This window comes from Hippopotamus amphibius, chromosome 4 (assembly GCF_030028045.1).
Source record: "Hippopotamus amphibius kiboko isolate mHipAmp2 chromosome 4, mHipAmp2.hap2, whole genome shotgun sequence".
NCBI classification, from domain to species: Eukaryota; Metazoa; Chordata; class Mammalia; order Artiodactyla; family Hippopotamidae; genus Hippopotamus; species Hippopotamus amphibius.
The window spans coordinates 83,798,854-83,812,524 of NC_080189.1; the positions used below are offsets into that span (position 1 = coordinate 83,798,854).

Here is a 13,671-nt window from a genome sequence, read left to right on the forward strand (position 1 = left end):
AGAAAAGGACAGCCAATCTGAACTCTTCTCCCTAAACTGGCAGGGCACCGCTAAGGGAATTAAATAAAATTAATCTGGTCAAAATCTCACCAGCAGCCTAAACTTGGAGTGCTACGTCCTGACAATGAAGGTACTCATTGCTTTATTCTTTTAACTTTTCTGTAGTTTGCAAAAGTTCACAACATTTGAAGAAAAATGTATACATTTGTTCTATTTTTATATATTTACCTCTTTGTTCTTGTGTGATATGAGGTTTAATCAGTGCTGCAGTGTGTTGAGGAGGAAAGAAGTATTGTATTTCCCTTTCAGCAGCTTCTAATGAATCGCTTCCATACAACTGGTTGATAGGTGAACTTTCCATTGCAAATTGTACACATAAACTTTGAAAAATAAGTCAAATCAAAAACTTATAACATAACACTGTAAAACTATTTATTTTGCATTGTGCAAAAGGAAATAATTGCAGAGTGGGTTGAAGCATGCTACTTGCTTCCAAGGAGGTAACAGTCGTTAGAAAGAAGGGACAGCGACATTTCAATAATCATGATAATGGATATTGACAACTGTGAAAGATGGAATGAACGCCCTGGCACAGTGAAAAAGCACAGACTACAGAATCCGGGTGGCATCACTTGCTAACTACATAATACTGGGCAATTACTTCCCTTGTCTGTGCTTTAGTTATCTCAGATATAAATATGATAATAAACCCTGTTTTGGAAGGAGATTTTTGAGGATGTAATCAGATGATGTATTTGAAATGTATGTCAATAAATATTCCTTCTCCTTCTTTCATCACTAAATAATATCAACCACTAGAGATGGCATTTGACCCTATACCAAAGACACCAAATTATAAACATTGAATCCAGAAGACACTGCAGTGGAACCCTCCAGGTAAGCAAAAGCAGCAAAAAAAGGAGCATACAGAATGGCTTTATGGAAAGAGGCAGGAGTGGCATTGATGGTAGTGGACAACCCATGTCGGCGTAGACAGTGTATTCTGGTTCTGTTTCTGTATGATAGATGAATACCTATGTCCAAAATCAATTGTTCTTCCTCATTGTTTTTCAGTTGCCCCCTTTTCTGTTTTTCTATTTATATTTCAGTAGAGGAGATACTCATTGCTCATTACATTTTCTGCCCTTTACACACAGTTCTGAGCAAGTGACCTACAAAATCCAGCCACAGTGAATAACCTCCCTTCCTGTTAATAGACTGACATCACTGGAAACTTGGCTTTCTGTCCTCAGCTTTAAGATCCTCTTCTTGCCTCTCTGGTTTCAGTGACTATTTCAGATTTCCCTTTTTCCTTATCCAACCTGGCCTTCCCACTCAGCCCTTGGCTGTTCTCACACCCCTGATTTGAAGATATTTGCAGACAAAGACCCTTGGAGCCTGTGATTGGCAGGGATGGGGGATTTGCACAATGAATGATAAAAATAGCCTAAGCCATCACCAGCACTGACTCCATTCAATGCAGAGAACTACAAGCAGCCCCTCTGTTAGGCTGTTAGATACGGTTATTGGAAAAAGTGTGGGGGCGGGGGGCGGGGCGGGGAGTAGGGAGAAGTGTTGCTGGGTTTCTCTTGTATGCAAGTGATCATATTTCAGATTAGGCAAAGGAAAGTGTAGAATCTGACACCCAAGTACAGGAAAGGGCAGAGCTCTACTTTATTTCTAAAGCAACCTGGAAAGGAGGAGCCAATCAAAAATAACGATTAAGAGTAATTGTGGGACTTCCTAGGTGGCGCAGTGGCAAAGAATCCACCTGCCAATGCAGGGGACACGGATTCGAGCCCTGCCCTGGGAAGATTCCACATGCCACGGAGCAACTAAGCCTGTGCGCCACAACTAATGAGCCTGTGCCCTAGAGCCCGTGAGCCACAACTATTGAGCCCATGTGCCGCAACTATTGAAGCCCGCACACCTAGGGCCCGTGCTCCACAACAAGAGAAGCCACTACAATGAGGAGCCTGCGCACCTCAATGAAGAGTAACCCCTGCTCGCAGCATCTAGAGAAAGCCCGTGTGCAGCAACGAAGACCCAACATAGCCAATAAATAAATAAAATTAATTAATTAATTAATTTAAAAAAAAGAGTAATTGTGAACTTGTGGCAACATTAGGGATCATGAGGGCTTAGGATGGGAATCCTCAGTGTAATAGTTGGCAGGAGAGGGGCAGGCACTGAGTGCCTTCACCTGGAGAAGATGTCTCTGTGCTGGTACGTAGCCTCCACACTTGGAACCACAATTTCTCGAAGACCGTGCCTACATGCATAGGTCAGGTATTGGCAGGAATTCCTCTCTGATGCCATGTACTGCATTCTCTGCTACATTTCATTTAAGAGGTTCTGTGGCACCCTGCTCATTCCACATAAAGAGTGTCCAACCCCATTATCCTTTATAGTAACTGGCGCAGGAGCAAAGACATAAGTGAGTGGGGCCAAAAGGGGGGTAAAATGCATCCATTCAGGACAAGTCCCTCTCAAGATCTCTTACCCAAAAGAAAGCATTTCGTCTTTTACATACGTGAAGTTTCAGAAGTCCTGTTATTTACAGTGTCAGGATGTATGCAAGTTTGCTGTGCCTGATAAAGCATCTTTATTCCTGCTCACTTGAAGGAGGGCTTTTCTTCCCCTGAATTCAATCCTACTCTAAAATCAACACAAAGAAGTCAAGCGAATTGCAATTCAGTTTGTTTCCATCAGCTACATGCCAAGAATGAGATACTATCTCCCTCCTCCAGCTGAGTCCAAGTCCAAAAGCTAAGATCAAAAAATATTTTTAAAGTGCTCCCTAGGTAACAGGTAACATTCCAGGTGTTGAGCTGATTACAAAGTTCTAAGATTCATCAATACATTAACTTAGTAAATGTTCCCACCAAATTGTAGAACATATTAAATTAATTATCATTGTCTTGAAACTCTTACGATCAATTAAAGAACCTGAAGCAACTATCACACCCTTTTCAAAAGAGTTTCTCCTAAACAGTGCAGGGTACAGGTATTTCTGCCAAGATATGGCCTTTTGGCTGGGTAGCCACCACTTACTTCCAGCCGCAAACCAAGCAGCCCACAACCTTCTCTTGCAAAGCCTTGGCCATATTCAGGCTGGCACTGGGATGGGCTTTCACTCATAAGAAGTCCACTCCTTATCCAGCAAAAGTAGCTTTCCTGAGAACTTCCCTTGGGCTAGAGTTCCTGTACCTCATATCCAAAAAGAACTCAAAATGGCTCCCATGAAAAAAGTTTGGGACCCATGACATGAATCATACCTCTGTGGAAGATATTCTTTGGCTTCTTCCACAGTGCTTGGTCCAATTAACTGTTTCCAGTGTCCTAAACCATTTTCTCTTACTAAAACAAGGGCTAGAGATGGACCACTGTCAGAAAAGAAAAAACAAAGTTAATGAAAGTATGGCTTGTAGCCTAATTATAGATAATACAAGTACATTTGTTAGATGAAAAAAAGTAAAATAACTGTTTTTATCAAGAGTATGAAATTAATTTCTGTTGGTGTACTCTCAAGAGCATATTCATCAAAGGATGGAAGTAGGGAAAGGAAGAGAAGGGTCTTGGTTCTGAGGGAGTGGTCCCTATACTGCCCCAATGCTCCTGCTGATTTGTATACCCTTGCTGGCTTTCTGCCCCGGCTGCTATTTCACTTACTCTTCTAGAAACCTGACCAATTTCTACCACCCCATTCGTCTCCTAGGACTAACGATCTTTAGGATTACCAAAGCCCTTGAGTCGGTCACAGCTCTCTACTTGGACTTGATGATGCCGCACACCCTGGCTTCTGGCATTCAACTCACCTGGACTCCAGGGGCTTCACCCAGGACCTTGCATTGTTCTAATAGCATTCCAGGAGGACCAGAGAAGACACACAGTTGAGCAGGGAATTGAAATGGGAAGGAGATTGGCAAAGAAGTAGACTCAGCACATCTTTACAGAATTGAGAGATTTAGCAACTTGTACAGAAAGAAGGGTTAAGAGAAGGTTTAAGTGATTCAAACATAAATCAGACTGTGCTTTCTCAACCCGAAATCTATTTTACCTGGTCATGTTTTCTATAACGTTTCTAAAATAATCTTTATTTTCATATTCTGTGCACAGTGTTTTTGCTTCTTCTTCTGATAATACTATTTGTCTCTGCATCAGTATTTTAAAGCCTTCATCTTGGATAATATTCAAAACATCCTCTAAATAAAAAATCACATAAGTTTTAAAGTGCTAGGTTATTGGTTATACACACAATACAGACTGTGTTATCATGAGGACATAGAATGCATTTCATTCTCACATGAAATTTAAGTTTATAAAATAGCTTATTAGACTTTAATTTAAGGTGAATAATATTCTTAACATATCAAATTTATGATGCCATTTCCGATTTTTCAGTGGACCAAAATCTATAGGTTTGGGGATGGGGAATTTATTTTTTAAAAAATTGTATAGTCAGTTAAGTTTTATTTCACACATAAAGTTAATATAATGACATTCTCAGATATGCTAGGCCTCCAAAAACAAAATAACTAAGTCCATATCTTTTTTAATGTGCTTAAAAAAGCCTCTGGATAACTGAGAGATGGAATATAATTAAGAGATTAAAAAGTGTGAAGTCAATGGACCTAAGGACTGTGGGAAGCATGAAAGCTAGTCTATACAAGAAAAATTCTAAGTACATCTACTGTATACCCAATTATGAACAAAATACAAATTGCAAAATACCATCAAAAGACATGTTGTGTAAAAGTAACATAATAACCACCATCTGTGTACTAAAACCTCAAAGAACATTAACAAAAGTTAAGATAATAGAAGAAATTGGAAGTAGGGTGGGGTTGAGAATGGGGAGAGGAATAAAACTCTGCTAAACTTGAAACAAATATTCACTCTTGATTTTGCAAAATAATCAAATATGAGTTTAAACATACTTCAAAAGTATAAAAACAACATAAGTATAACTGATAAAAAAGATAGTCATCCTCCAAAATACTGGGGAAAGTAATTGCAAGAGATGCTTTGTCCTTGTAGCAAAATACATAAACCAAAGATTACAGGAAGGAAGCATAGAAAACAGAAATAAACACAGTCATAATTATAAAATTGTATGAATTAAAGTCCTCTACTAATAGAAAGAGTCTCAGGTTAAGGCCAACCCATTTCCAAATTCAGAACACTGAATACTAACAATTATGAGTCCATACTAAAAGCAGGGGAGTTTTAATTACCAAGCAATAAGGAATTATAATAAATGGATGAAAATTCAAATCCAGAAGTTAAAAAAAGGAACAAGAATAGGCACACAAAGCATCAACATGAATGCAAATGAATTATTAGAGATAAAAACAAAAGTTAAGAAACTACGAAAGAAAACTTTAATTAGAAATAATATCCTAGGGATCAATCTCTCAAACCCATGGCCACTGTTAGCATTGGAACTTCTCCTAAAGCCTCCCACAGTCCTTGATTCCTTTACACCACACTCCTTCTCTTCTATCCATCTTTATCATCTACTTTGCTTTGGTGAATGTCCCATTCTCTTCACGCAGCAATTCTGTAGAATCTCACTTTTGGAGTAAGTGGCACTTCCTCTTGTGAGTAGTGTCACTTTGTTCCACTCTCCAGAAGTAAATGTAGAATCCCCAAATCTATTGTCTCAGGGGCAAAGAAGCTCCCCAGAAATGGCGGAAGTGGGTCTAGGGTGCACTGTGGTGAACTGAAAAGGCCTGCCTGTCGGAAGGGGCCACCATTGAGCTCCAGGAGCCCTCGTGCATTGGAGATGTGGGCCCTGAATCCCAGTCTCCTCCCTAGAACCTAGTGAACTTGTGGGATACACCTTGGGAGCGCATCAAGCAAGGAGCTGCGATTTTCCAGCATCTTTTTCATTGAATTTTCAGAAAACCGTGGACTTGACACCAGCGTGTTTTGAAACTTTGAAGCAACTATGTGGGGCTTTTCGAATAAATGTGCAAAGATAAAAAAAAAAAAAAGAAACTATGAAAGAAAACTTATTGCATTGCTTTTTGAAAAAAATTGTAATGCTTTTTATTTTTAAAAAAGCTTCTAACAAATCTAATCCAGCAAAAACTAGGAACAGACAAATAAAGCACACTATGAATGAGAAATAGGTGCAACTACCTACCATGATATAAAAACAGTTTTTGGTGGGTGTCCTAGGCTAATACATTTGAAAGTAAAGAAATGAATTTCAAAACAAGCATAAATTGCCACACAGTGATCCAAGAAGTTTTAAAAACTGAAGCAAACAGGTAACTATGGAAGGCATTTAAAAAGTTGTCTAAAAGCCTAATTGTCCCCCCAAGTGAGGGATCAGCTTAGGTAGCTTAATCAATAAATTTCAAGTTATGTATAGTTCATCTGACATTTAAACTCTCCCAGTGTGCTTAACATAAAGAAAAGTTAAATAAACCTGACACAATACCTGAGAAAGATTAAAGAACAATATTTTAACTAAAATAAATATTACCAAACCACCTCCAATAGCATGGTAAACACATGAGCTATGAAAGTTTATTCATGGAACCCAAGGAAAGATAAACATTTGAAAATCTGTTATGATCGTATCAATAGGTCAGCAGGTCAAAGAAGAAAAAATATTCTATGTTCATCTTAGTAAATAATGAAAAAGCATTGGATTACATTCAAAATCTTTTTTGCATCATGTGGCAGATAGAAAGGCTTTGGAATATGGAGATTTTTGCCTAAATTCTAAAGCCAACATCATAATTGAAAACACTGGAGGCATTAATTGCAGTCAGGGGTAAAACAAAGGCAAGATGTTACCCTAACTGCCTTTAATTTAATTTTTATTTTTTTTTATCAATTTATTTATTTATTGGTTGAGTTGGGCTTTCTCTAGTTACAGTGAGCGGGGGCTACTCTTCATTGCGGTGCTCGGGCTTCTCGTTGTGGCAGCTTCTCTTGTTGTGGCACACAGGCTCTGGGCACACGGGCTTCAGTAGTTGCAGCACGTGGGCTCAATAGTTGTGGCTCACGGGCTCTAGATGCAGGCTAAGTAGTTGTGGCCCACGGGCTTAGTTGCTCCAAAGCATGTGGGATCTTCCCATCCCAGGGATCAAACCCATGTCTCCTGCATTGGCAGGTGGGTTCCTAACGGCCTTTAATTATTTAACATTTTTCTGGAAGTACTAAGCAATTCATAAAGATAACAATTTTTTTTCTTTTTTATCAACATTTTTTAGTGAAGTATAGTTGATTTAAAATGTGTTAATTTCTGCTATACAGCAATGTGATTCAGTTATACATATATATACACATTCATTTTTTAATATTCATTTCTATTCTGGATTATAATAGGATACTGAATATAGTTCCCTGGGTTATACAGTAGGACCTTGTTGTTTATCCATTCTATATCTAAAAGCTTACATCTGCTAACCCCAGCCTCCCACTCCATCCCTCCCCCTTGGCAACCACCAGTCTGTTTTCAATATCTGTGAGTCTGTTTCTGTCCCATACATAGGTTCATTCATGTCATATTTTAGATTCCACATATAAGTGATGTCATATGGTGTTTGTCTTTCTCTTTATGACTTACTTCGCTGAGTATGATAATCTCTATTTGCATCCGTGTTGCTTGCAAATGGCATTATTTCATTCTTTTTATGGCTGAGTAGTATTCCATTGTATATATGTACCACATCTTCTTTATCTGTTCATCTGTCGATGGACATTCAGGTTGTTTCCATGTCTTGGCTATTGTGAATAGTGCTGCTATGAACATAGGGGTGCATGGACCTTTTTGAATTATGATTTTGTCTGAATATACATCTGGGATAGCGGGATCATATGGTAATTCTGTTTTTAGATTTCTGAGGAACTTCCATACTGTTTTCCATAGTGACTGCACCAACTTATATTCCCACCAACAGTGTAGGAGGGTTCCTTTTTCTCCGCACCCTCTCCCAGCATTTGTTATTTGTAGACTTTTTTTCAATGTTGTAATATGCTACTTTATTCAAAGTGTCATATGGTCATTGTCCTACATAATAATTAATGGATAGATAATTATCCAAGTACACAAATACATTGGCATTTTATCATAAAATTATTTTTGTACAATCTAGTACAGTTTTTAAAATGATTTTACATATTAGCCAACTTGATCTTTATAATAATCCTGTAAGTAGATAAGTGGAAAGATAACAAAATTGAACAAAATGGATAACATTATGTTTGTATATAAGCCATTTGGAAAATTCAAGAGTATTTTTAAAAGGTAAATAGTATTAAAAAAATAATTCAGTAAGGAGGTCAGTAAGTAAAAATATACAGAAGCCACTGTATTTCTCATATGCAAAATAAATTTAGGGGAAAAAATGTCATTCACTATGGGGGAAAAAACTAGAAATAATCCTGAAAAGAAATAGCTGGCACTAAAACAGCAACAACAACTATGAAAAGCCGACCTTTTATTGAGTGCATACTTTGGAGCAAAACACACGTATATTGCCGTATTTAATTGAAAAATAAGATAACAAGAGCTATAATAAGGAAAACTATTACACTGGAATAAAAGATGTAATAGATGAGTTGAATAGAGGTACATTATATTTCTTGAAAATAAATGAGAATATGGTGAAGATGTCAATTTCCTTCGAGTTAAATAATCCACATAGACTTTGGAAATTTTTTTTTTTGGCTACTTAGTCAATAAGTTTATTATTTTCTTTATCTGAAAAATCTTCATTGAAATTGTGGCTTAGTTTATTAACTCTCAGTAGCCTCTTCCTGAGCTCTAAGGAAGCTTGCCACCTTCTGAGCTACCCGATCTTTCAGGAATTTCTTTAAGTGACCCAGAATAATTAAATGTCAATAATCATCAACATTTATTGAAAAAGAGTGATGAGTTACCACTTACTACCAAATGGCAAACAGAGTAAACCTGAAATGATCAAAAACTGAGGCTAGAGTCAAGCAGTGGGCCAGTGGGAGAGTGATATAGAATAACCAACTTTAAATTTTGTTTTTCCCCCTTTTTAATTAACACCCTTACGCCATCCTCAAGTAATCAGTACAGTTGGCATATCACAGTAGCAATGTGTCATTATACTAACAGCTACCACCAAAATTCTTCATAGGAGAAAATTGTATTTGTTTATGAAAAATCATTTCAACAAATCATTAAAAGTAGAAGATGAGGCTTCCCTGGTGGCGCAGTGGTTAAAAATCTGCCTGCCAATGCAGGGGCTCGTGTTCCAGCCCTGGTCAGGGAAGATCCCACATGCCGCGGAGCAACTAAGCCCATGTGCCACAACTACTGAGCCCACGTGCCACAACTACTGAAGCCCGTGCAACTAGAGCCCATGCTCCGCGAGAGAAGCCACCGCAATGAGAAGCACAAGTACCACAATGAAGAGTAGCTCCTGCTCTCTGCAACTAGAGAAAGCCCGCGCACAGCAACGAAGACCCAATAAACCAAAAAAAAGTACATAAATAAATTTATTAACAACAACAACAAAAAAAAGAGTTGAAGGTGAGATCTTTGCAACTTGGTCGAAGGTTGATTTGCTTTGCTTAGCAAAAATTGAAAAAATTATATTTGTTTCCTAGGAACAGGAGTTAGGACTTCGGTGGCAATCCAAACCAATATGAAAGGTGACCAATATGGAAGCAGAAACTTCTAAATGCTACCAAGATCTGTGAATGGAAGACAGGCCATTTGAAAGTTGGATTGGCAATTTGAAGGTCGTTAGTGAACTTGACTAGGATAGTTCTGGCAGAAGCTCAATTGGAGGGGGTTCAGGAGAGAGTGAGGGTCAGGAATGCAATTCACTGAGCACAGACAACTCCTTGAGAAGTTGCCCATTGCAGAGCAGCAGAGAAAAGGGGTATCAGCTGAAGGGGTGTGGGATCCAATGAAGTTTTTCTGGTTTTTTTTTTATTTCGTTAAATGATGTATGTTATTATGTTGGAGCATGTTTCTGTGCTAATAGGGAAAACTCAGTAGCAAGGGAGAAAGTGATGTTGTGAGAAAATAAGCGGCATTTGCAAGTGTGAAATCCTTGGGAAAGTGGGTAGAAATGGCATACATGGACCAAGAAAAGGGCTGGCCTTTTTTTTTTTTTTTGGCCACACCACATGGCTTGGGGGATCTTAGTTCCCTGACCAGAGGATCAGAGCCCTCCCCCTGCAGTGGAAGCACAGAGTCCTAACCACTGGACCTCCAGGCAAGTCGCAAGGGCTGGCCTTTGATGGATCATGTACACACAGGGGTGCCTCCCCTCCTCTCAGCCAACAACATTGCTTCTTATTTACAGAGAAACCAGGTAGCGGAAGACACACCCCTCAACTTCCTGCCACCAACCCATCAGCTGGATCTGTGTCTATCCAGCTCTCTTTCCCTCTAGCTGTATAGAAGAGAAATCTCTTCTAAGCCCAATCCTATGCATCTGCTCTCAGTGACCTTGGCCTGTCCTAATCTTCTCTCTGTTTCTTGTATCTTCAGCTGTTCCTTCTCTACTGGTTGGTTCCTTTCCGTGAGCATTTATCTACGATTAGATTTTTCCAACCTCAAAATAAAATAACATTTAAAAATCTGTCAAATATTACTTCTTTAATTCTGCCTTGTTCTGATTTCATCATGTATAATCTCCCACCCCAATTTTGAGGCTGATTTTTGGTGCAAGCACTCCACTGAAACTACTCAAGATTCCCCTTTTCCTGGCTAATTCAAACTTGACCTTTTAGTCTCTGCATAAAAAATGCTTCCTCCAAAAAGTTTCATGTAACTGTCCCTGCTTGGCTAAACCATACTTATCCTTCCACTCAAATAAGGGCTGCATGTCCCATCTATTTTATACCCAGTGAGGAATCTCTTATCATAGCACTTTCCACACTTAACTGTTATCACCAGTTACTTAGATGTATTTTGCAGCACATCGTTGTACTACTTGGTATAAAGATTATGCTGTGAAGAAAATTAAACCTAAAACCCTAGTGACTCAATACATTAGAGATATACTTATCACCAGTGTTACATGTTCACAGGAGCCGAAAACTGGAAGCAACTAAGATGTCCTCTAATAGGCAACTAGACAAACTTTGGTATATTCATACAATGTAATATTATTCAGCTATAAAAAGAATTGAGCTATTAAGCCACAAAAACACACACAGGAACCTTAAGTGTATATTGTAAAGTGAAAGAAATTTGTCACTGTATGATTCCAACTATATGACATTCTGGAAAATGCAAAATTATAGAGACAGAAAAAAGATCAGCGATTGCTGGAGGCTAGGAGGGAGGAATGGAAAGATGAATAGAAGAAGCACGAAGGATTTTTAGGGCAGTGGTTCTACCATGTATGATACTGTAAAAGGGATACATGACGTTATGAATTTGTCAAAACCCATAGAATATGCAAAACAAAGGGCAAACCTTAATGTCAACTGTGAACTTTAGTTAATAACAATGTATTGATATTGGTTCATTAGTTATAAAAATGTATCACAATAAATTACATCTCAATTTAAAAAAATTTAATCCTCACAACAACCATATGAAATAAGTACTATTATTCTCTCCATTATCTAGATAAAGATACTAAGAGGTATTGCAACTTTTCTAAAGTCACACACTTTGGGACCTCTCTGGTGGTCCACTGGCTAAGACTCCAGGCTCCCAATGCAGGGGATCCCTGGTCAGGGAGCTAGATCCCATATGCATGCTGCAACTAAGAGTTTGCATGCCACAGCTAAAGATTTCATATTGCCGCAACGAAGATCCTGCATGCGGCAACTAAGACCCAGCCCAGGGAAAATAAATAAAAAGTAAATAAGTAAATAAACATTAAGGAAAAAAAAAGTCATACACTTTGCAGGTGGCAGAATCAATATTTGAACATAGTCTGTCTGGCTCCAGAGTCCACACACTTAACCACTGTTGTAATTAAAACTTAAAAAAATTTACTAATAGAACTAAAAGTTAGCTCTAAAATAAAGTTAATATAATAATATGGGACCTATTTTATGTGTCAATTTTTTTTTTTTTTTTTATGGACGAGTCTGCAAACGTAGCAGAGAGCCTGGCATAGCATAAGCCCTGAACTTGTTAATAAATATGTGACTGTATCCACCTACAAATAAACTTAATATCTATGAGAAAATGTACTCCAAACGCTAAAGGTAAATTTAGAACACAGCTATTCTGTATGTTGGGGACTTGCTATATTTGTCTCCTGACCAAGCAAACACACAGAGGAGTGTTTTCATAAGCAGCTGTTACCTGAAGGAAAATATTTATTATATATGCAAGTCTTATGCTAAGCTATACAATTATATGTTTTTTCAGAATCTGAATTAAATTCCTCTTTTCATAAATAAAAAAAGTATCACAATAATATAAAATACTAATAGAAGAAACTCTTGCATGGGCAGGCATATGGCAACCCTGTACTATCTTTCTTAATTTTTCTGTAAATCAACAACTATTCTAAAATATAAAGTCTGTTCATCCAAAAAACATGTATATATTGTTCAAGGTTCAAAAAGGCAAACAAAACTTTCCAAAAAAGAGAACTCTAGGCCCAGATATCTACACTGGTCAATTCCAGTAAATATTTAAGAAACATGTAATATCAACTCTACACCATCTCTTCCAGAAAATGTGTGACTGCTTTTCATCTCATTTTATGAGGGAGGCCTGCATTACCCATTACCCTAACACCAAAACCAGATACAGACATTACAAGAAAAGTCCTTAACAAAATATTGAAAATTCAAACCCAGCAATATGTGAAAAAGGACAATATACAACAAGCAAGTGTGATTTACCTGGAGAATGCAAGGCTGGTTCAATATGCAAAAATCAAAGTAACTGCCATATTATTAAACTCAAGAAAAAAATTTTGAGAAAATACAACATCCATTCATGATATTAATAATAAAAAAAACTCTGCCCAAACTAGGAATAGGTGGGAATTTCCTTAATCTAATAAAGGCCACATATAGCTAATATTGTACTTAATGGTAAAAGACTGAATGTTTTCACTGTAAGATCAGGAGCAAGGTAACTTGTGTACTCTCATCTCTCTTATTCAACTTCATACAGGAAGTTCCAGCCAGTCCAATGAGGCAAGCAAAAGAAATAAAAGGTGTGCAGATTAGAAAGGAAAAGAGAAAACTGTCTCAATTTGTAGGTGATATTGTCTACATCAATGATTCTCAATCCTTCGAAGGTACATTTAACAATGTCTGGAGATATTTTTTGGTTTTCACAATTAGCTGTTGAGGGGATGCTACTGACATGTAGTGAGTAGAGGCCAAGGATGTTTCTGAACATTTTCTAGTGCACATGACACAGCCCCCTCAACAAAGAATTCCCTAGCCCAAAATGTAAGTAGGTCTGAGGTTCAGAAACCCTGGTCTACATGGAAATTCCCAAGGAAACTATGTCAAACCTCTTAGAACTAAGTAATTTAGTGAGTCAGAGAATAAAGGTCAACATACAAATATTAATTGTATTTCCATACACTAGATACAAAAAAGAATTAATAGTGTAAATTTATCATTTGTGTGCTTGCTCTAAATATTCACTCTACCCTGAGAATATGGGATGAGGCTAAAAGTAACTAGCACCTTCTAAGTGCTAGGCACTTTATATTTTCTCATTTTAATCTT

At 37.7% G+C, this 13,671-nt stretch overlaps 1 protein-coding gene across 1 annotated transcript in view; it reads right to left on the reverse strand.

Annotated features, from left to right (window-relative positions):
• Positions 1-2,538: 2,538 nt before the first annotated feature.
• NME8 (NME/NM23 family member 8) overlaps positions 2,539-13,671 on the reverse strand; it is a 36,194-nt gene continuing 25,061 nt past the window's right edge. Inside the window, exons 12-14 of the mRNA XM_057732992.1 lie at positions 4,061-4,205; positions 3,279-3,386; positions 2,539-2,658 (exon numbers count right to left, since the gene is read on the reverse strand). Coding sequence (XP_057588975.1) covers positions 2,616-2,658; positions 3,279-3,386; positions 4,061-4,205 — 296 coding nt within the window. The 3' untranslated portion in view covers positions 2,539-2,615. The remainder of the gene's footprint in view (positions 2,659-3,278; positions 3,387-4,060; positions 4,206-13,671) is intronic.